At 38.9% G+C, this 25056-nt stretch overlaps 1 protein-coding gene across 1 annotated transcript in view; it reads left to right on the forward strand.

Annotated features, from left to right (window-relative positions):
* The window catches only part of LOC126352433 (eIF-2-alpha kinase GCN2), a 284800-nt gene that overhangs the window by 251209 nt on the left and 8535 nt on the right, over positions 1-25056 (forward strand). The window contains exons 24-27 of the mRNA XM_050002687.1: positions 14118-14364; positions 15862-15971; positions 21808-22027; positions 24083-24240. Coding sequence (XP_049858644.1) covers positions 14118-14364; positions 15862-15971; positions 21808-22027; positions 24083-24240 — 735 coding nt within the window. The remainder of the gene's footprint in view (positions 1-14117; positions 14365-15861; positions 15972-21807; positions 22028-24082; positions 24241-25056) is intronic.

Genomic DNA, 25056 nt, shown 5'->3' on the forward strand with positions numbered 1-25056 from the left:
TCATATCTGTTGATGTTATGTGATCTAAAGGGTTGTAGAAGTGGTTATGAAATTGCAATGGTGTAGCCGATGCATTTATATGACTGATTGCTTTGTGTATTTTGCTAGTTTCTGCTTGTTCTATAAAGAATTTTCTTAAATTGTCTACCTGTCCATAATGTAGGTTTTTTATGTCGATAAGACCCCTTCCTCCTTCCTTTCTGCTTAATGTGAATCTTTCTGTTGCTGAATGTATGTGATGTGTTCTATACTTGTGGCACTGTGATCATGTAAGTGTATTGAGTGCTTCTAGGTCTGTGTTACTCCATTTTACTACTCCAAATGAGTAGGTCAATATTGGTATAGCATAGGCATTTATAGCTTTTGTCTTGTTTCTTGCTGTCAATTCTGTTTTCAGTATTTTTGTTGGTCTTTGTCTATATTTTTCTTTTAGTTCTTCTTTAATATATGTATTATCTATTCCTATTTTTTGTCTGTATCCTAGATATTTATAGGCATCTGTTTTTTCCATCGCTTCCGTGCAGTCGCTGTGGTTATCCAATATGTAATCTTCTTGTTTAGTGTGTTTTCCCTTGACTATGCTATTTTTCTTACATTTGTCTGTTCCAGAAGCCATATTTCTGTCATTGCTGAATACTTCTGTTATCTTTAGTAATTGGTTGAGTTGTTGTTTTGTTGCTGCCAGTAGTTTTAGATCAACCATGTATAGCAAATGTGTGATTTTGTGTTGGTATGTTCCAGTAATATTGTATCCATAATTTGTTTTATTTAGCATGTTGGATAGTGGGTTCAGAGCAAGTTAGAACCAGAAAGGACTTAATGAGTCTCCTTGGTATATTCCACACTTAATCTGTATTGTCTGTGATGTGATATTATTTTAATTTGTTTGGATATTAAGTGTGGTTTTCCAGTTTTTCATTACTATGCTTAGGAACTGTATCTATGTAGGATCTACTTTGTATATTTCCAATATTTGTAGTAACCATGAGTGGGGTACACTATCGAAAGCTTTTTGGTAATCAATGTATGCGTAGTGTAGTGACCTTTGTTTAGTTTTAGCTTGATATGTCACCTCTGCATCTGGTATCAGTTGCTCTTTACATCCTCGTGCTCCTTTGCAACAGTCGTTTTGTTCTTCATTTATAATTTTGTTCTGTGTTGTATGTGTCATTAATTTCTGTGTAATGACTGAAGTTAATATTTTGTATATAGTTGGTAGGCATGTTATGGGGCGATATTTTGCTGGGTTTGCTGTGTCTGCTTGATCTTTAGGTTTCAGATAAGTTATTCCATGTGTAAGTGTATCAGGGAATGTGTGTGGGTCTGCAATGTTACTGTTAAATAATTTAGTTAGATGTGAATGTGTTAAGGTAAGCTTCTTTAGCCAGAAATTTGCTATTTTATCTTTTCCAGAGGCTTTCAAATTGTGCGTAGAATTAATTGCTCAGGTGACTTCATGTTGCAAAATTATAACTTTGGGCATTTGTGGTATCATCTTGTATGTGTCTGTTTCTGCTTGTATCCACCGTGCACGCCTGTTATGTTGTACCGGATTTGACCATATGTTGCTCCAGAAGTGTTCCATGTCTGTTATGTTTGGTGGATTGTCTATTTTAATGTGTGTGTTATCTATTGTCTGATAAAATTTCTTTTGGTTTGTGTTGAATGTTTGGTTTTGTTTCCTTCTATTTTCACTTTTTTTGTATCTTCCAAGTCATTTGGCCAATGCTTGTAATTTCTGCTTCATTTCATCTATCGCTTCTTGTTGTGAGATTTTACCTAACCTTTTTCATTTTTTGTCTGATATTTCATTACTTATAAATTGTGTTAGCTGTCCGATGTCTTTTCTCAGTTTTTCTATTCTGATCTGTAGCCTGTGTTGCCATGCTGGTTTTGTGGGTTTCTTGTGTGTGTTGGTTTGTTCTGATCTCTGCCTAGTGTGTATATTTAGTGTAGTGAGTGCTCCTATATAAACCAGTAGTTGTAACTCTTCCATAGTTTTTTCATTTATTTTGTTGTGTATGATTGTGTTGATAATTGTTATTGTTGTTTCGACTTGTGGGTTATTTGGTGGTCTATGCAAGAATGGTCTAATATCTGTATTTGTGTCTTTGTATTCTATATACTGAAATGTTTCTTCTATATCTAACATGTGTGTCACTTCATGTTGTATTTTTGCTTGTTCTGGTGGCCGTCTTAAGATGTCGTTTTCCTCTGATTGTTTAATTGATGCGTGGTGTTCTTTGTTTGTTTGCTCTGGGATGTTTGAGCGCATTACTCTATTTTCTTCTTCTTCTTCTTCTTCTGATTGCACATTATTTTGTTCCAGTATTTGTTGAACTTGTTTGATGTTTTCTAATTCTGATTGGGGTATTCTGTTATTTTTGATTATTACACGGATTTGATCAGCTAGTCGTTGTACTGTTAAAAATTTTAATTCTGGGTATCTGGTAATAAATTTTGTGTATACTTGTGATCTGTAATCAGTTGTGTTGGTTCCTAAGTTTGTTGCTTGGTAAAAACAGAACATGAGGTGTCGGTTAACTTCATGTGACCATCTCATCCTCTGTCTTTGTTTTCCTTCTAGAGTGGTTGCAGGAACCATATCCTGCAAAACACCTCTATTTGGATTTAAATCATTTTCCGTGTGGCTAGCAGTGTCGTTACCATTGTGAACGGGCATAGGATTCGAGCGTCATCCCCGACCATGTCAGTGCTTGTTCGAGGCTTCATTAGTTCTGTCCTGAACCAACCAATCACTTATTACTATTATTATTATTATTCTAAATTCATTTCACAAGCGACCCGTATCATGTACGAGCCAAACCAGTTGTAGAACAAAAGTATGTAGTACTGGTGAAGTGCTTGTGAGCACATTTTCATGCAGCTGAAGGGTATGCTGAACTTTGTGCATTGCCTTGCGCACTTTTTGCCAACGGCTTTGTCACAGTGATAACGCTGGTTCCGTCAGATCACTGAAGTTAAGTACTGTTGGGCTTGGCTTGCACTTGGATGGGTCACCGTCCAGGTCTGCCCACTGCTGGTGGCAAGTGGGCTCACTCAGCCCTTGTGAGGCTAATTGGGGAGCTACTTGACTGACAAGTAGTGAAAACTAACAACGGCTGGGAGAGCAGTGTGCTAACCACACACCCCTCCGTATCTGTATTCTCGTCTGGTGACGCCCAAGGGCTGAAGATGACACAGTGGCTGGTCAGTACTGCAAAGCCTTCCAGGCCTGTTCAGATGATGCTTGTTTTTTCCCTGTCAAGTCCACTAGCTGTGGCTGTTGTTGCCTCTCTGTACAGCACTGGTGCAGTGCTGGCACATAGGAATGATGAAGTTATTGAACAACCAATGGCCTTTGTGTCAAAGATGCTGACACCCACTCAAATGAACTGCTCGCAGGTAGTAAAAGAGCCCATAGCAATTGTTTTTGCCATGAAGAAGTTCTGTGTCTACCTATTTGGGATCGACTTACTTTTATTATGGGCCACAATCTGCTGGTATCTCTCTGGAGGTGTACTCCAGTCGTTACAGCGCCTGCAGGCTTAGGCACTTCGGCTTCTACAATTTTATCATTAAATATGAGCCCACAGCACAACACACCCAAGGATGTTATCTATGGGACCAGACCTAGACTTTAACCAGCAGGAAATTTAATGTTTCCACAGTGACAAACACTGAATGGTTTTCCTATTACAGCTGCACAAATTGCAGCAGATACGCACCTGACACTATCTTACAGAAAGTCGTGCACTGTTTTCCATGTTGACCTACATATTGGGTTAGTGCATAAGTTCATAGTATTTTCTGTAAGTTTAATAAAAGCAAAATAGACATGTAGCAGAGTTTAGTCATCAATAATATATCCTTCTTCACTATTTACAACAGCCTGCTAATGCAGTGGTAACTTTTTGATTCTGCTACTACAGAAATCACTTGGTTTTGAGGCAAAGAACTCATAAAGCCATTTTTGGAGCGGATTTTCATCTGGAAAAGTTCTTTTCAGATTGTTCAATAGAGAGTGGAAAAGGTGAAAATCAGAGGGTGCAAGATCCGGTGAATAGTTTACGTGTGGAATGATTTCCCACGCCAACTCGTGCATAGCATTTTTTTGTTCAGTCTAGCAGAATGCGGGCAGCTGTTCTCATGGAGTAGCATCACTTCGCGTGGCCTTTCTAGTCACTTTTCTTGACTTGCATCTGCAGGATGTCTCAGTTATTGACAATAAATGTCAGCAGTGATGGAAGCAATTCATGGTACGCTATGCCATTGCTGTTCAACAAGATGTGTAACATTATATTTTGTTGATGTGCGCAGGTCTTTGTATGGTGAGTTGCCACTTTGTTTGGACTCAGTCATTCCTTTCTTTTCCTTAAGTTAGCATAAAGATACCATTTCTTGTCACCAGTGTTGACATGGGATAGAAACAATCAGTGTTGCTCCAAGTCAGTTGATGGGAAGCAAGCAGAGATGCATGTATTGCCACCTGCTGATTTTTATGATTGTGGCATAGAGCATGCAGTACCCACACCTGATTTTTGAATCTTCCCCATTGCAAGCAAATGTCACATGATGGTGAAATGATCACAGTTCAGCACATCGCCAGTTTTTTACTTCACTGATGTGGTTCATTGTGGATTAATGTATTTAAATGATCTGTGTCAAAGCTCAGAGGTCTTCCTAAATGTGGAGAGTTACTAAAGTCAAAATGACTCTCCTCAAAATGAGAAAACCATTTTCCTTCCGTGCTCTTGTCCAGTGTCATTATCCCCGTACACAATGTTTCTGGCTGTCTCCACTGCTTTCACTCATCCATGAACAGAAGAATATGTCAGAGATGTTCTGGTTCCTCTATTGGTACTCCATTTTCTAGTGTGCAGGGCTCCATTATTTCCAGATGACAAAATGTCAATATGTGAACTCAGATAGCAACATTGTCAGCATGGCATCTACCACAGTAGGTACCACAATTAACATGCTCATCCATCTTGTTGGACTATCGGTCCCAACTCACAGTGTAAGCCTCCAAACAGTTGTGCCCCTCAGACATGCTGTTTCCCCCTTCCCCCAATGGTAAAGCAGGCCAAAAGGTATGAACATTCAATTAGCAAATATTAAATGCAGTGGAAACCATTACCACCCCAGCAATGCTCACAATGTTCCTGAGTATGTTTAGGACCACTCCCATTAATGACCCTAGCGCACTGGACTCCTTCTGTAGGAAACAACTGCAAACTCTACTCCACCTCCAAGCCCCACAGCCTCCGGGAACCCTGCTCATGGCATGCGAGGCGATATCTGCCATACACAACAGAGTGGGCATGCTCATATGGGTAAAAGACGTGTGGATGCTGGCTACAGTGGTTAACACCCATGGGTGGTGCCTTATGAGAGCAGACACTCCAAGGTCACTTGGAGCACTGCCATATATAACCATCTCTGTCCATGCCTATTGACTGCACGTTTGCCAATGGTCCATCCGGACCTGGAAAGCCCTCATTTGGAAGTGCCACAACTGCATGGATATAACGTGCACTCCAGAACGCTAGCAGCAATTTCTGTGGACACAGGGAAGACAGTGAGAACATAATTTTTAAAATGTTTACTGTTTTGGAAAATGATTGCTTTCTCACTAATTGTTATGACAGTGAAATCTTATGTATTGTTTGCTTGGGGCCTGTGAACAGTGACGGTTACATCATTGTGTCATGCACATAGTGTCAGTCAAAGCAGTTCAAATAAGAGAAACAGATTATATTCTTGGCTGCTGTTAGTGTCTCCTCTAGAAGAAACAAAATGAAGATGTTTTAAAAGTTTCACAGACAATCTCAGTGAAGTGCTTCTCAGTAGAAGTCAACAAGAAGTATTGGAGAGTGACATACTGCGGTGAAAGAGAATAGAGAAAGTCACACACTATCATAGACCAAGCACACACTGTGGCGTCATAAATAAGAAAAACAAGAGACAGCAGCAGGCAGGCAGTGCCACTGAAGAAGAGGAAGCAAGAGACATATGGACATGTATCAAGAAAGCTCATGTAGAGGGAAGACACACAGTGTAAATACATAAAATAATATTAGAGATTATACTATTCGAGAATCTAATCATGTAATGAGAAGGATTTAGATTCTAGTCGAGATGATACATCCTGAAAAGGCCTATGAGAAACTTAAATAACAGACTCCATCAAGTGCGTGTGTCCTGTTGTAGTGCAAAGAGCCGAATTGGGAGTGTTATGACAGCCAAAGAGTGTATTTTGACATAGCTGTGGAGCAGCTATGATTGTCTGGATGAGCTTTTGGTCATGGTCAGTAAGTGGTGCCATTATTGATGTGCAATGATTGGCAGTGCTCAAAATATGAGAAATCCTGACTGCAGGTCACCTAGCTGGAGATGCGTGCCATATGGTGGGTTAAACCCGACCATTTGAGTTGACCAGGGAAGGTAGCCACCATGGCTGAACCAGCGGAATGAAGAAATATGAAATAAGAGAAACTCTAAATAAAAACTGAATCGAAACATTGACAGAGAAACCAGTCACATGGTTTTAAAGACAAAAATTAGACAAGTGCATGAGTGAAGATGTGCAGCTGCTATGGGATCCAGTTTATGATTTATTAAATGTTTTGGATATACAATCTTCAAAAATTGGTAACTTACTCAGACAAATGTACTGTCAATGGGTAGGGCTCGGTGAACCCTATCGATGTGTTCTAAGAGATTTTCTGTGAATATTAGTGTGGTGTGCGTACTGAAAGACCTTCGGTACACACACCATCAGATTATTTGACTTGTCGCTCTAACGAAGTAGGCGAGTGTCAGCAATATGTCTCGTGGTCTTATTGTGGCGTGTTTATCTTCTGCCGTTAGGTCAGACGATAGAAATGCCACTTGCACGCTTAGAGTAGCAGATTGACGGTGACCAACTTTAAACAGAACTTGATTAATTTTCACACACATTTATTAAAATAATAAAAAGCTTAGACATTACGTAACTTGATTCTGGATGCTGTTCACAATTGACAATCTGAAATTGGTTTGGTCTTGGTACGTTAATCTTATTCTCACATATCTCTGATACTTGACAAAGTGTCTGTACATTTATCTTCATGGCTATGTACAGGAATATGATAATCTTATTAGGTGCAGACTGAAACTTGACAAAAGACTGGTAAAGACAAATGCAGACTGACTAATCAGAGGTCTGTACACTCGTTATAATACATCACACGTTAATGTATCACTGCGCGAGTGTGATGAGCAAGGAGAAAAGGTTCTACATTAGCAGCAATCTCATTGGCTGCGTTACATATTAATACGCGGATCGGCAAAAGCAGAATTTGGTCCGTCTCTAAGGCAGCACCATCTCGTAGTGCAGAGACGGACGAGCACTGCGCCTGCGCTGTTGTGCTTAGCGGGGCGCACTCTAGTTCGAAAGTTGTGTACGCGCTGACTACGCGGAACTATGTACACAACAATTAGAATTTCAGATTATGGGCTGGAATGCATATTCCGTGCATGAAAAAGTGAATTTTCTACTAAATAAAACACAAAACAGTGAATGTAGTGGCAACATTAGTAAACAGAAGCCATTAGAGCTGTATGCCTGTTATTAGTTCAATTCTTTCATATCTATTAGTGATGTAATGATGCAAAATAGCGTCCATATGGGCAAAAACTCTTTGTAAGAGAACAATTAGTGCACCATTAAAAAGCTAATAACATTTGCTCAAATTCCTGCGTAATATGTGTATATAGCATTAAATGAAAAATCCATGATGGAATAATGAATGACAGTATTATGAAAAGAATAGATCGCTATTCACCATGTAGTAGAAATGGTGAATCACAGTTAGGCACAACAAGAATTGCTAAACAAGTAAGCTTATGGTCAAAAAGCCTTCTTCAGAATTAGACAAAACATACACATACTCAAGCAAATGCAGGACTCGCCCACATGCCTACTCTCTCCATTGCTGAAACTAGTTGCAAGCAACTGTGACTGATGGGAGAAGCAATACAGTAAGGAGGAGCCCATGCAAATATTAAACGGTTGTGAAAACAAACTTGACCTTTTAGCAAAAAATAATCCTGCATTAATAACTAGCATCAAAACCGATTCTGGGATTAGTGAACACAGGACTGTCGTAGCAAGATTGAATATTGTAATCCTCCAATCCTCAAAATATAAGCGAAAAATATACTTATTCAAAAAGGCAGATAAAAATTCACTTGACACCTTCCTGAGAGACAATCTCCACTCATTCCAAATTAATAATATCAGTGTAGACCAGCTGTGGCTTAAATCCAAAGAAATAATATCAGCAGCAATTGAGAGACTTATACCAAATAAATTAACAAACGACGGAGCTGATACTCGTTGGTACACATAACGGGTTAGAACACTGTTGCAGAAACAACGAAACAAACATGCCAAGTTTAAACAGATGCAAAATCCCCAAGATTGGCGATCTTTTACAGAAGCTCGAAATTTAGCACGAGCTTCAATGCGAGATGCTTATAACAATTTCCACAACAAAACTTTGTCTCGAAACCTGGCAGAAAATCCAAAGCGATTCTGGTCGTATGTGAAGTATGTTAGCAATGCCTCCTCATCGCGATAGCAATGGAGATACTATCGAAGACAGTGGTGCCAAAGCAGAGTTACTAAACACAGCCTTCTGAAATGCCTTCACAGAAGACGACGAAGTAAATATTCCAGAATTTGAATCGTGAACAGCTGCCAACATGAGTAACATAGAAGTAAATATCCTTGTAGTAGTGAAGCAATTTAAATCACTTAATAAAAGCAAGTCTTCTGGTCTAGACTGTATACCAATTAGGTTCCTTTCAGAGCATGCTGATGCATTAGCTCCATACTTAACAGTCATATACAACTGTTCGCTCAATGAAAGATCCGTACCCAAAGACTGGAAAGTTGCACAGGTCATACCCATATTCAAGAAAGGTAGTAGGAATAGTCCACTAAATTACAGACCCATATCATTAACATTGATATGCAGCAGGATTTTATAACATATATTATGTTCGAATGTAATGAATTACCTCGAAGAAAACGGTCTATTGACACACAGTCAACATGGGTTTAGAAAACATCGTTCTTGTGAAACACGACTAGCTCTTTATTCACATGAAGTGCTGAGTGCTATTGATAAGGGATTTCAGATCAATTCCATATTTCTGGATTTCCGGAAGGCTTTTGAACTGTACCACACAAGTGGCTCGTAGTGAAATTGTGTGCTTATGGAATATCGTCTCAGTTATGTGACTGGATCTGTGATTTCCTGTCAGAGAGGCCACAGTTTGTTGTAATTGACGGAAAGTCATTGAGTAAAACAGAATTGATTTCTGGCGTTCCCCAAGGTAGTGTTATAGGCCATTTGCTGTTCCTCATCTATATAAAAGATTTGGGAGACAATTTGAGCAGCCATCTTTGTTTGTTTGTAGACGACACTGTTCTTTATCGACTAATAAATTCATCAGAAGATCAAACAAATTGCAAAACAATTTAGAAGAAATATCGGAATGGTGCGAAAAGTGGCAGTTGACCTTAAATGACAAAAAGTGTGAGGTCATCCACATGACTGCTAAACAGAATGTGTTAAACTTTGGTTACACCATAAATCAATCTAATCTAAAAACCGTAAATTCAACTAAATACCTAGGTATTACAATTACAAACAATTTAAATTGGAAGGAACACATAGAAAATGTTATGGGGAAGGCTAACCAAAGACTGTGTTTCATTGGCAGGACACTCAGAAAATGTACCAGACCTACTAAGGAGACCACGTACACTACGCTTGCCCATCCTCTTTTAGAATACTGCTGCACGGTGTGGGATCCTTACCAGATAGGACTGACTGAGTACATCGAAAAAGTTCAAAGAAAGGCAGCACATATTGATTTTATCGCGAAATATGGGAGAGAGTGTCAGAGAAATGATACAGGATTTGGGATGGATATCATTAAAAGAAATAAGTTTTTCATTGCAACGGAATCTTCTCATGAAATTCCAGTCGCCAACTTTCTCCTCCGAATGCGAAAATGGGGAGCAACGATCACAAAGATAAAATAAGGGAAATCAGAGCTCATACGGAAAGATATATGCGTTCACTCTTTCTGCATGCTATACGAGATTGGAATAATAGAGAATTGTGAAGGTGGTTCAATGAACCCTCTCCCAGGCACTTAAATCTGATTTGCAGAGTATCGATGTAGATGTAGATTTGGGTTAATGTGATAGATGTGTAGGTTGGGTTGCCTGGCACCTGGACAGTGACATAGCCAATATTTTAAAATCTAGCTATACTTTAGGTGGCCCTGTGAACAGTGTTTCTCACCAATTATTCAATTTTTTTTTATTTGTGCAAATGCACATGGGGGACTCACAAGTCAATCTTTGGTGGTAACAACAGTGGTTATCTTCACCGTTAGTCATTTATTCGTCTGATAACAAGCAGCAAGAAGACCAGTGAGGGCATTATATTTAAACAAACATTTTTCCCTCCCAAATATTACCACAGTTGTGTCACATAATGAAATATACTAAATTTATAAGGTGAAATGAGAACAACTGGGAAAATAAAAATAGATACAGGTGCCAACTCCATGGGACCTGAAGTGGCCTGAGCCCCCTCAAAGATTTGTTTGGGGGCTGAGCCCTCCCAATAATTTAAGAAAATTATTAGTTGCATTATTGTTTGTAAAATCACAAAATTATGTTAGAATTTTTTATTTTTCTTGTTTGATTATAGTTACCTTTTAAAATACATTCAGTAATGAATTAAAACAAATGATTATTACAGTAGCAAGCAGATTAACTGAAAACGAGTGGCATGAATTATGATAGTGTTACGGTGCTGCGGGTACACTTAGAATTTGTCCCAGTGTGCGAACCTGTAGGTAAAGTCTGGCACCAGCAGGCCAGTGGACTATTTTATATGACTATATTTTATTCATTTACTTTAGTCTCTTAGTGTATTGTGAATTAAGTTTGCAATTGGTAAATTTGTTACCAAAAAGGCGCACTTGGAAGTTGATGATACTGCAAGTCATCAGTTGCTTCCTCGTCTTCAGGCGAGAACCATTCACAGCTGAAACCTGGACAATCCGGTAAGGGAAGATCATTTCAGAAGTCTTGGTTGATCAAATATACATGGCTAGAATATGAAGCATATACTGAAAAAGTTTTTTGCAAAACCTGCAAGGAGGCAGATGCTAAAAATCTATTACAATTTTCTTCAAAAAGAAGAAGAAGATACATTTACTTCCATGGGGTTAAAAAAGGCTTTGGAAAAATTCTGTCTTCGTGAAAATACATTTATGCATAAAGAAGGCGTTCTGAAATTAACTTCTGTCACTAACGAAAGTGAGACCTCTCAATTGAATCAACAGTTAGATAGTGATATGAAGAAAGGCCGTTTAGCTCTTGAGACAGTCTTTACTACTGTGCTATTTCTATGCTGGCAAGGACTAGCAATTAGAGGGCATGAAGATGTAAACTCAATTTTTTTTTTTCAATTGTTGGAACTCCTAAAGAATGACATATCTGTGTTGAGAATGATACTGGCTTCAGTCAGGAAAACTGAACATTTTTCTACTATGGCGGATGAAACAAGTGATTCTTCGATTCATGAACAAGTGTTATTTTGTATTTGTACTGTCGGTGATTCCTTAATCATCAATGAAGACTTTATTGGCTTATACAAGACCCCTAACACTGAATCACAAATTCTGTTTAGTATTTTAAAAGACTTTTTTGCTTGTCTTGATTTGTCAATAGATAACTTAAGAGGACAGTGCTATGGTGGTGTCTCGAATGTGAGAGGTAAGCTCAAAGGATGAAAAAAGTTAGTTTAGGATATACAACCAAAAGCATGTTATGTGACTTAACTGCTCACAGTTTAGACTTGGCAGTGGTAGACAGTCTCTGCCATCTTACGTCTATGAGGGATGTTATGGCTTTAGCCAAGAACTTAATAAACATTGTAAGGTAATCCAACAAAAGGATGGGACTTTTCAGAAGCATACACTGTAAGAGTGCCAACTACCAAGCTGGTATACAACACCTTTGCCCGACTCAATGGACTATGCAAGCTTATAGTATCTTGAGAATATTGAAAAACTTTGAAGAACTTCTAGAGTTTTTGAAACATTTTCTGCAGGGAACAAAACAGAGGCAGGCTACATATGTGCAGGCTACCTTGAGTCAATGTTACACTTCAAGACTTATTTCTTGTTACGTCTTTATTGCCATGCAATGAACCCAGTAGAGGATGTCAATGAAAAAATTCAATGCCCTCATCTAAGTGTTGCTGATCTGGATAAAATATATAAGGGCTTGATTTCTATATTGAATGGAAGGTGTGATAGTTTTGAACACTTTTGGGAATTGTGTTTAAAAGAAAAACTTTCACAAGTTGTTGATCCTTCGCTTCCTCGTAATTGAAATATACCAAAGAAGTATGAAAACAACGAAGCCAGCTCACCACACATTTTCAAAACCCCAAAGGAGTACTACAAAGCTACTTACATTGAAATTTATGAAACGGTGCAATCTTGCATTACTGAGCGGTGTGCTTCAACTGGACTCACATAGGTCATTGCTGTTGAACAACAGTGCTTGCTTTTAGTAAACAGAGGCGAAACAAATTTGGAAAAATCAACTGAGTTTTTCAAAAATGACATAGACATTGAGAGACTGTGCTTACACTTGAATATGTCAGCCAACATTGCTAATAAAAAGCAACTAGTTTTAAAAAACATGCATGATGTAAGAAAGTACATTTCAGAAGAGCCTGCAGTTGGAGAAATGTTATGTGAAGTATTGAATTGCATTAAGCTTGTCAAAGTAGTTCAATCATGACAGCAGCAACAGAATGGTCATTTCCACCCTTAGATTTCTGAAGTCATATCTCCGATCACCAATGGTACAGAAGCAATTGAATAACTTGGCTGTTCTTCATGCCCACCAAAATGTTTTGGATGAATTGGGTATCTGACCAGTCATCAACTACTTCATATTCAGTAATCCAGTCAGATGGTTGAACCTTTGAAAAGACACTCTAGCCCTAAAAATGGCATTTAGAGCAGTATTAAAAGTCTTTATGAAATAGAGAATTAAGTACATACTTAATGTTAAATTTTCAGTTTTGAAATATTAGTACTGGTTTAGTACTGTATTAGTTATTTTCAAATGCTTAAATATTTTTAGGGTGTAAGACCCAGTTAAAACCTGCTATTTACTTACTTTTTGACTGAAAGTATTAGGCATACTGTATTAACTTTATTAACTGTATTAAAGCATTAACTTTGAGATATTGTTTTTACTTAATGAACCCTGAGCCTCATTCAGAGTAAGCTTAAATTAACTATTTCACTTAGTAATCAAAGAGCTTTTACTGTGTGACAGCAATATTTTGTTTTATTTTTTTAATGATAGTTAAGGATTTATTTAAATATAATTTCAGTCTCTTCAGAGCTATAAATTCACTGCTGTGTAATAGTTTATCAGCATGATTATTACTGTAAATTAAATTAGCTTTTTACAAAAATACCGTGCGTGTTTATGTTTTGTTTCTTTTCTCAAAGCCAAAAAATGCATCAGGCTTGTCACATTTCCGAGAGTGTTGAGTTATCAGGAGTCCAGTTCACAGGTTTCTAATGTTGATCATCTGACTCAAAAATTCTTAAAAAAAGTTTAAAACTCACTGTTTTTCATCTAATATCTAGAAAATTTCCAGGGGCAGGACCCCCAGTATGCCGCCCCCCCCTCCCCCGCAATAAATGTGGCTACTGGGCAAGAATAGACAAAGTTACAGTTTAAAGAAACAATCTACAACATAGCTTGTCAAGAACGTTCACATCAGTGAACATTCCAGTGTAGAATGAAATTTCATTTAAATTTTGTGGTTTATTTTCTTACTTTTGAATTAGCAAATATTCTGCTAAAGATATACTTTTGAGAGTGTTTTCTTCTTTAGTTTGATTATTTGTTGATAAAGCTAATGTAAAGTTATCAGTATATGATGAGAACATTACATTTAAGGGACACGCTGCATTTACAATGTGTGTTTCTTTCTTGGCTGTAGGCACACACTTGAGCTGACAGGATTGGCAACACGCGGAATGACTCAATCAGCTGCTGGTGTAAGCATCTCACTGGATAAAATAGTGTTAGCCTTGCAAGAGGCTCGAGCTGTCCTGTCTGGAGCAGCTAGTACAGTAGATGTAGTTGTTTGCTCCCTAGGACAACGCTTCCTCTTCAAGCAGAAAGCTAGTATTGCCAAAGAACTCTGGGCTCATGGTGTGCAAACATTGCTTCTTGATAGCATGCAGGTAATATATTAGTTTCTTGAAATATCTAAAATTTCTCCTTAAAAATTATAATCATACTGAATAATCACTGTAAGAAACATTTCAACCATTATGTAATTAATTTCAGGTACATGTTAGGACTTGCACATAATATTGAAACCATTTTAGCCACCCATTCAACACTTGCCTCAAACATTTTTTTCCTAAATTCTAACCCACTATGATTCTTTCTTTCGGTAACAGCACAGAGATGGAAATGGATCATTGATTGTGAAATCAAGCAGCAACCACAGTTACTTGTTAGAGAAAAGCTCAGTGTACCTATTTGAGTACCTTTAATCATCTGTATTATGAGAGAACATTGGCTCCTCTTATATCAACAGTACATCATAGATTTTTGAATCAGTAGAACATTCCATTGATAAAGAAGTAGCTCATTCCAGTTTTTAAGAAGAGAACAGATGCATAGAATTACAGGCCTGTATCATCAAATTCAATGAGTTCTTCTCTTACATGATGATTATTTTGGAGAGCAACCAACTCTCCTGTATTTTCGAGATTTCTGAAAGTACTAATAATGTGAAATTCAGCTCACTCTTTTCATTCACAACATCTGGGAGGCAGTAAATAGCGGAGCCAAAGTTTTCTTTCCTTTCAAAGAGCCTTCAATAAATTTCTCGATGTTAATAAGCAGAATATGTGCCTTCAGAGCTGAGTAAACTTTGCACTCCATTTATCATTCCCATTAATGAGTAGAGATACATTTAACTTGCTAATTAATGTAGGTAGCTCTCTGAAACTATTCAATGGTGACTTGGCTGCATCGTTGTTGAATGTACAAAAAAATCTTGTAGTTTGTCAGTGCTTTGTACAAAGACTGGTGACTAACTTTTTACAGAAAGAAATCTAATGTATTGTGCTCAAATGAGCCAAAAATATCCTGATGTTGTTTGATGACATTGCCATTGGAATCAGGCAAAATTATTTCAGATATCTTGAGATATTCATTTGTAACAATGTAAGGTGAGAGGACTGTATAAATTTAGTTGTGGGCAAGATAATAACAGGCTGATTAATTGGATGAAGCCTAAGGAAATGTAATTCACCTGCAAGAAGAATGACTTTCTTAAGCCTCTGGTTGTTGAGCATTTTTTCTTCAGTCTGAGACTGCCAAGTTGAACTTAAAGAAAAGTAAGCAGGGATTATTCAAAGAATAACTGCACAATTTGTTTTGGACTTGTCCGGTCTGTGCTAGTTAGTCACAGAAATACTCACCAAAGTAAGTGGAAGAAAGTGATGGAAATAATCATGATATTGCAATAGCTGCCACAAGAAACTTAAATGAATGGTTTGTGGGTAGCTTTGGTGGCAGGTAATTGGACGAAGTTAAATGAAAATAATTAATTTAAAAAAGGGTTGTTTGTTATCCCATTTGTTTCTTCTTTATTTCTTTTTGCTTTTTCTTGTTGGATAAAAACTAAAACATAAAGATTTATGTCTTGCTCATTTGTTCTGCAGACCCTGGAAGAGGTTCAAGATTACTGCCGAGAGATGTCTGTGCCCCACTTTATAATGCTAAAAGACTGTGAAGTGGAATCAGTCAGAGTCCGAAGCTGGGAAAAAGACAGGTGAGAACATCATTTCATGCATATGAAGCTAGTATCTGTACAGATACTATTGGTGATCTTGCAGCTCTTGAAGAATGAAGTTATAATGAAATCTAGATCTGTCGATGCTTACAGGCATTGATAAATCTTCATATAGATAAGGCTTACCGGCTAATGATCATCTTCAGTGCAGATGCACGCACATTGCCCGAACTCTAATGGGAATTGGTAGAGTGACTGCTGCAAGTAATGAGGATGGTGGGCAAGGGCACTGCAAATTTAGTGTGTGGACAGAAGGTTGGAAAGTGTGGGGAATGTACCAGAGATAAGTCCTTGCAGTCACACTATCATCTGTGCCCACGGCGACTCAATTGGATAGAGCATCTGCCGTGTAAGCTGGAGGTCCCGGGTTCGAGTCCCAGTCAGGGCACACATTTTCAACTGTACCTGTTGATATTTATCAACACCTGTAAGCAGCAAAAGGTCTATATTTCATTATAACTTCATTTCAAGCAGTTGATGTAGTGAAAATTTGTAATTTAATCTATTAATATAAGATACACATGTATTGAAAGTGAAAATCTATCCGTTTGTTTAATGTGCCTACTCCCAACTTTTATTCAAAATTTTGTGTCGCTTCATTCCTTTCGCATGCAGGTTGGTCCCTCCCATAGCTCCTCCCGAGTCCAGGAGAATGGGGTCCCACAAGGCTCTGTCTTTGAGTTCCTGCCTCTTTTTAGTTGCTATCAATGGGCTAGCTGCAGCTGTGGGAACGTCCGTATCGACTTATTTGTATGCTGATGACTTCTGCCTGTAGTACAGCTCCACTGGCATTGCAGTTGCTGAATGGCAACTACAGGGCGCTATCCGCAGGATGCAGTCTTGGGCCATCATGCATGGCTTCCAGTTCTAGGCCGCCGAGACTTGCATCATACATTTCTGCCAGCGTCACACTGTTCACCCTGAGCCATGGCTTCATCTTGACGGCGAACATCTTGCATGTTGGAGGCACATCAGTTTTTGGGCTTGCTTTTTAATGCCCGATTGACTTGGCTCTCTCATATTCGGAAACTTAAAAATCGTGCTGGCGCCATCTTAACGCTCTTCGTTGCTTGAGTCACACCAGTTAGGGTGCCAATCGGTCTACCCTTCTCCAACTGTATCACTCATTGATTCAGTCCAGTCTCGATTATGGGAGCCTGGCTTATGGTTCAGCATCGCCTTCCACATTGCGGTTACTTGATCCCATCCTTCACTTTGGGATCCGACTCACCACTGGAGCTTTCTGCACGAGCCCTATCGCCAGCCTACTTGTGGAGGCTGGTGTCCCTTCATTGCGGATCCGGTGCCAATGACTGCTGACTGCTTATGCTGCGCATGTTTTTAGCTTGCCTGAGCATCCCAATTACCATCTCCTGTTCCCCAACTCGGTCGTCCATCTTCTGGAACGGTGACCCTGGTCGGGGTGTCTGATCGTGATTCGCGTCCGGTCTCTTCTCTCAGGGCTTGAGTTTATCCCTCTCCCACCTCCTTTCCAGGCCTATGTCTGTATACCCCCGTGGTGTGTGCCCCATCGAAGCCTTCAGCTGGATTTGGCACAAAGTTCGAAAGACTCAGTCCCTCCTGAGGCCCTCCGCCGCCATTTTGTTTCCATCCCTGCTGCGTTTGTCGGCTCCGCCGTAGTCTATACCGATGGTTCGATGGTTGCTGGTCGAGTTGGTTATGCTTTTACTCTTGGGGATCGCTCTGAACAAGGCTCATTACTGAATGGCTTCAGTGTTTTCAGTGCGGAGCTGGTAACCATTTCTCGCTCCCTCAAGTATGTGCGCTCCTGCCCAGGTGAATCTTTCGTCATCTGTAGTGACTCCCTGAGCAGTTTACAAGCTATCGACCAGTGTTTCTCTCACTCTCATCTGGTGATGACTATCCAGGAGTCCCTCCATTCTCTTGCTCGTTGCGGCCACTCTGTGGTTTTTGTGTGGACCCTGGGTCATGTCGGCATACCTGGTAATGATCAGGTTGACAGGCTGTTGGTGCATCGGCCCTGGAGATTGGCCTTTCGGGTTGTGATCTCTAGTCAGTTTTGCAGCAGAAGGTTCTTGGTACCTGGGATACTGAATGGCGCACGCTGCCTTCATCAACAAACTTCGGGTCGTGTCGTGTCGTGTATGTGGCGCTCTTCCTTGAGGGCCTCTCACAAGGACTCCATTCTACTCTGCCAGTTACGCATTGGCCACACCTGGCTGACACACAGTTATTTATTGTGCCGCAAGGACCCACCTCTTTGTCGCTGTGGTTCAGCGTTGACAGGGGCCCACATTTTGTTGAAGTGTCCACTTTTAACTGTGATCAGGCAGATGTTCCCACTGCCTGATACACTCCCCGCACTTTTAACGGAGGACACTGTGAGGCAGGCTTAGTTTTGAGTTTTATTCATGCAGGGGGCTTTTATCGCTCGATCTGTGGGTTTGTGCCTTTTTTGTGTAGTGTCTGGCCTTTGGCCTACGGTTTTAGATTGGGATTTTTAGTGTGTCTGTTAGTGGTTGGCATTTCCTTCTTTTTTTTTTCTCCATGGTCAGTCAACCACCGTAACACACTGTGTGTTTTTAGTTCCTCTTTTCTGGTCTTTGTGTGTGTCTTGCTTGTTCTGTGCAGTTTCTTGTCATCTCCATTGCTAGTTTTTCTTCCTTATGGGTGTTTCATGTTCATGGAAAAAGGGACCAATGACCTTTGTAGTCTGGTCCCTTCAACCCCCACAAACCAACCAGAGCGAGGGAAAAACGGCGGTCTGTACGCCTCAGTATAAGCCCTAATTCCTCATATCTTACCTTCATGGTTTTTACGTACAGTGTACATTGGGGTACAATAGAATCGTTCAGCAGTCAGCTTCAAATCTTGGTTCTGTTAATTTTCTCAATAGCGTTTCTAGAAAAGAACGTCAACTTCCTCCCAGAGATACCCATTTGAGTTCATGAAGCATCTCTATAACACTTACGTGTTGTTCGAACCTACCACTAACAAATCTAGCAGCCCACCTCTTTGCTTCGATGTCTTCCTTCAGTGCAACCTGGTGTGGATTGCAAACGCTCTAGCAGTACTCAAGAATAGGTCACACTTGCATCCTATATGCAGTCTCCTTTAAAGATGAACCAGTTTCCCAAGATTCTCCCAGTGAACCAAAGTCAACCATTTGCCTTCCCTACCACTACCCTCATGTTCTGTCTCCGATGGACACTCAGCTTTGAGGACAACATACTGGGTTCTATTACTTAAGACTTCTACAAGCCACTCATAAATCTGTGAACTTATTCCATATTCTTGTACCTATGTTAACAGCCTGCAATGGGGCACCTTGTCAAATGCTTTCTGAAAATCTAAAAATACGGAATCTGCCTGTTGCCCTTCATCCATGTTTCTCACTATACCATGTGAAAAAAAGGGCAAGCTGACTTTTGCATGAATTCTAAAACCATGCTGGTGGAAATAAGCTTCTCAGTCTCAATAAAGTTTATTGTATTCAAAGTGAGAATATGTTCAAGGATTCTGCAGCAAATAGAAGTTAGGGATATAGGTGTTAATTTTGCGGGTTCTTTTACCTTTCTTATATACTGGAGTCACCTGCACTTTTTTCTAGTCTCTTGGGACTTTGTGCTAGACGAGAGATTCATGATAAATGCAAGCTCAAATCATGGTACGTTTGTATGATTCTCCTGTGTTAACAATTTCTTGAATGTGAAATTTAAAACTTCAGCTATTGGCTTGCTACCTGCAACTGCCACACTAGACTGGTCAACAAGGGACTGAAAGGAAGCCTTAGACCTGCTTAGTGACTAGACATATGACCAGAATTTATGGGGTGCTCTGCCAGATCTTTTGCTAAGATGTGACAGTGGTAGTTGTATGCTTCACGCAAAGATCTTTTCATGAAGACACACGAACCTCTATTAACCTTCACTTGTTGTCATTTGTGTATTCCCTTTTGAACTCAGAGCGTAAGAGCCTCTGCTTCCTCAGCATTCTGTGATTTTAAGGTGTAAACAATAGAAATTAATGAATGTCAAGCCTCCAAATTTATGGCTTATGAAATTCTGATGCTCTTGGACTATTCTCTGATGTCCTGTTTCGTTTATGTCATACTGTAAGATCTGCTAATGCTGTATATGTATGAACGTATGTAAATGTTTACTTGAAGATGACTAAGCAAGCAAATTTGATTAGTAGTACTGAATAAAATGTTTGGTTTCAAGTATATTGACAGCTTTATTTTACAAATTTGCCTTCCGTGAAACTCGGTGTTTCCAGTCACAAGACATGTTTCAACACTTGTCTGATACCTCCTCTAGGCTTGACATGATTTCGCAATTCGTGTTGTTTACACCTTAAATTTACAGAATGCCATTCTTTGGTAAATTATAGACTGACAGATCGCCGTATTTTTTCTCTCTCATAAAATTTGTATTCTTTCTTACTAGCTTTTTTACTGCAAAGTTGTAAACCTGATTGGAAGCTCTACATAACATTATTTTAGAGCACGAATTAAAAATCTGTCACTGCATTTGAAAATATATTTCAAATTGTAGAGCCAAGTTTTGAAATGAATATTATGCCAAGGACTGCTTTCTTATTTTGCATTCATTATCTGGATAGGATATGATAAAACAGTTTCCGTAAGTGCAGTAACTTTGTGTGTCCCAAACAATGTGCCACAGTGCTGCGCGCCATCATGTGATGCCTCAGTATGCACTAAATTTTAAACAGAAATTTGACGAAAGGTAAATTCCAAACAGAAATTTGACGAAAGGTAAATTCCAAACAGAAATAAGATGAAAGGTGTTACGACAGAGTACTTCATCGTAGCTGCGCATGCGCAGTAACACCTGTTTTCTTGTGCTCCCTTGCATCTGCTAAAATGAACCTATTTGCAACAGGTTGCAAAGAAAATATTGTGAATGGTGATTTGAGAAGCTTTACTTTCAAAGTAAATTTTCTTTTACGCAAGAGCATTTCACTCTCATTCAAAGCCTAGCACTTAGAGGACCACCAACTTAGAAAAATAACGGGTCCTTCCCCTGTAGCTATACTACATGTACATTAATTTAAACCATGAACTTTTCTGTTTTGGTATTCGTACTACTTAACAGAGATGTTGCTACTGGCTGACTACATCAAAAGTTGGTGAGATCGCGTGATGTGAAATATGAATTGCTGACGAAATCGCATTGCAAGTATGTAAAATCTTTACCATTCAAATGGTTGAAAAATTTTAGAACTCCGGGGGTAAATGTATGTCACTTAATGTGGAAAAATTGTACTTTCACCTAGGAAAAAGTGTATTTTCACCTGGGGGAAAAAATGTATTTTCACTCTGTAACACATGTACTTTTAACTGGGAAAAGTCTAGGGTTTTTTTTCTTACCACCTTATATACCCTGCCCTTTTTGCCTTTGTCCCTCCCCCACTGCCTCCTGCCCTCCCCCTTCTCCCTCGTGCCCTCCCCCTGCTCCCTCCTCCTCTCCCGTCTCACCCTTCCCTGCCCCCCTCTCCCCCTTTCTTCTCTTTACCTTGCCTGCCCCTTCTCCCCCTCTCACCCTTCCCTGCCCCTATCCCATCTCAAGGTTCTCTCTCCTAAACATCTCTCCTCCTCCTCCTCCTCCTCCTCATCCCCCAACTGCACCGCTACACTTGTGTGTGTGTGTGTGTGTGTGTGTGTGTGTGTGTGTGTGTGTGTGTGTGTGTGTGTCTGTGTGTGAGTGGGCGCGCGCATGCAATGGGTGTGAAAGAGGAAGAGAGGGATCTGTAACTTAATCATGATTGAATTGAATTTAATGTAATTATTTATTTTTTCTTTCTTTTTTAGGTTCCAGGAACGTAAAGTGCAATTAAATGAATTGGTAGACCTGATGCTAAGGTTAACTGGTAAGGAACCTAGCACACCAAATTCACGAGTTGAAGCGAAAAATGAATTTTTTACTCAAACAAATCCAGGACCTCCAAGCAGTGGCCCTCTAGTTAATTGCAATTTTAACCTCACACTTGATAAGTTAAATGTCAGTCAACGGCGACGCCATGAAGGGCTGGTAAGTTCCAATGTTTTGTCAGCATATTTCACTTTCATTTATATGAGTACATGAATGTAGAGGTAGGCTTACATTGACTCTGAAATCATGATAATTTGAACAAACTAACTTCTACACAAGCTCCTCTAGATAGATAATTGAATAATAAGTTTCAGTACCATTTATTTTCCTCTTCTTCCTATGGTCTTTCTTGCTTGTATTCTTTTATCTACTGATCAGTTATCTTTCTTTCATTTGACATTTGCACACTCCTTAACACCCATTTCTCTGCTTTTCTTCTCATATGGCACATCTCCCTTTTGTGATCATCCTATTTTTACTACTTTTCCTCTTCAGATGTTACCCACTCTTTTCCACACTTTGTTTAGTTTGCAATACAAATTTCTGAAGAGTTACATTTAAGATAATTGTACTTGATGATTTCCTCCACTTATATTTCGTTCATTGATTTAATGTTATTGTAAATAAAGAAGATATGTTAAAGTAAACAGTAAAGGCATTTTTATCACTTATCTTTGAAACTGTTTCTGTTTAGCTGTGCAACAGGGAAAAATAAATCTATATTTTAATCCAAACAGTGACAACCAGTGTGGTAAATTGTTGAGATTTTATATAGCTCTTGATAAAAGATAGCAATACTGCTAATTATACCAACCTTGCAAATAATTGATATGTGATTTCCTTTTTGGGTGGGTTGAGGTGTGATCCAAAAGTAACAGGAATTTCTAATTTCACATATTTTATATATCCAGTTTAAAAATAAAATTTAAAAAAATGCCCTTTATCTTTTATATACATGTCCCAGATGTATGTTTGCATTGGCAGCTGTTTTGAATATTTAGTTTATTGTTGACAGTCAAAACAGTTATAGGTGTTTTCGAGTGCTTGGCGAATTTTTACTTTCGAAAAAGATGGATCAAAGAGTTTCGACTAAATTTTGCTTGAAGAATGGAATAAAGTTGATTTTGGCTTTTGGCGAATACAATCTGAGTAAGACAAGAGTTTATGAGTGGTATAAATGTTTGAAAGTGGATCAAGAAGACATTGAAGATGACTGCCTGGATGCCCTAGCACGCTAGTCACTGACAACAATATGGAAGAAGTAAAGAAAATGGTTGAAAATTGCCAAATCTCCATTAGAAACGTTTTTGATGATGTTGGCATATCCTTTTGGTTCTACCAAGCAATTTTTTTCAGGTTTTTTGGGCATGAAACATGTAGCAGAAACGTTTGTTGTGAAATTTTTGTATTTCGACCAAAAAGAATGTTGCATAGACATTACTCAGCAATTGTTGAATGAAGCCTGCAATGATCCAGAACTTGTAAAGACAGTCGTCCTAATGGAAATTGCCCAAACAGCCAAGACCGAAAAAAAAATTCGAGAAGTGTGCTCACATGTGATAGTTCTTCTCATTGTTTTCTTTGAGTACAATGGGATAGTGCATCCTGAGTTTGTTCCTTGTGGTCGTACGGCCAATAAGAAATATTATCTGGAAGTTATGCACCTTTTGCTTGAAGCAATCTGAAGAAAACTACCAGAATTGTGGCAAAACCGTCATGTGAAAATGGCATTTCAATATGCTCCCACTCACATGTCAATGTTTGTTCATCTTGTTTTTGGCAAGAAACAACTGTGTTCACTAGGCACAGCCGTCTGCAATTTCGTTCTATTCTTTAGGTTGAAGAGATCCTTGAGATGGTTTCGGTGTTGGACCATTGAGGAGATAAAAACAGAATCACAAAGGAGATGAATACCAAAACACAAAATGAGTTCCTGAAGTGCTTCGAAGATTGGAAATAGCACTGGCACAAGTGTATTATATCTGAGAGTGATTGCTTTAAAGGGGACAAAATTGATGTTGATGAATAACGATTCTGTAAGAAAAAGAAAACTTTGTTACTTTTTGATCACACCTTGTACAGTTCTATCTCTCTCTCTCTCTCTCTCTCCAGATTATATTTCGGAGTAGTTACAGATACATTTGAAATCATGCCGTAATATCGTCACTTTGTCTCATTTCAAACAGCTACAGGGAATTCATTAATCTGTTCCAGATGAAAGCAGCTCTGTCTCCTTTATTAGCTCGTTTGTCACCTAAAGTTCGTGTAGAGGTCTTGGCACTTAATCTCGATGCCAGTGTTATTAGGACCTTGTCAGCATATGTGGATGCTGAATTTGACTTCCAGCAGTCAGTTACAGCAGTAATTGAAAAGTAAGAAATACCAGTTACTCAAATTTTTTTATGAATAGTATCTGAAGTATTCTTGGATTTTCCTTTTTTTATATTAATTATTGTGTGTATAATGTAAACCAAAGACTTCATTGAAATTAGAGGGAATATGGTCACTACCCATCTTCAAGCTATTTATTCACCCTTCCACTCTCGAACAGTGTGCAGGAAAATAAAAACACTTAAATCTTCCAGTGCATGCTCTGATTTCTCTTATTTGATTGCAGTGATCGTTTCTCCCTAACACATGCGTACCAACAAAATGATAAATTGCTTTGTTGGTTGTTGTGTAATGGAAGGATATATTTTGAATTATTCATACTGGCTACACAAACTGTAACATAATTTTGTTTTTGTAGGGCAACATGTGTAAAACAGTAGAAAAAGGACTTTGATTTACAGAGAATCACTGTATGCCAATGGTTCAAGGAAAATATGAGTCTCCTTGTGGACATGTCACAACTACTGTTCTGCCCATGTTTAGAATTGTTCATTTAGGCACTGTAGTCAAAAATAGGAGTTATTCATATTATTTTTGTTGAACAGATAGCACAAACTATATTACAGGGGGAGACAGAACAGTTGTAGAGCAGTGGTAATTTTTGTCAAGGGCTTGACAGTAGAATAAAATTAAAAGAAATTATCCCCATCTCTCAGAGAACACACTCCACATTGCTCCATCATATTCAGATGGTTTCCTTCTCGGGTCAACATTCCATGAAGGGAATGTTCCTGCAGTCTAGAAACTACAACTCCAGATATTCGATGAATAGTCATAAGACTTTTAATCATCACCTA

This window comes from Schistocerca gregaria, chromosome 1, assembly GCF_023897955.1.
Source record: "Schistocerca gregaria isolate iqSchGreg1 chromosome 1, iqSchGreg1.2, whole genome shotgun sequence".
Classification (NCBI taxonomy): domain Eukaryota; kingdom Metazoa; phylum Arthropoda; class Insecta; order Orthoptera; family Acrididae; genus Schistocerca; species Schistocerca gregaria.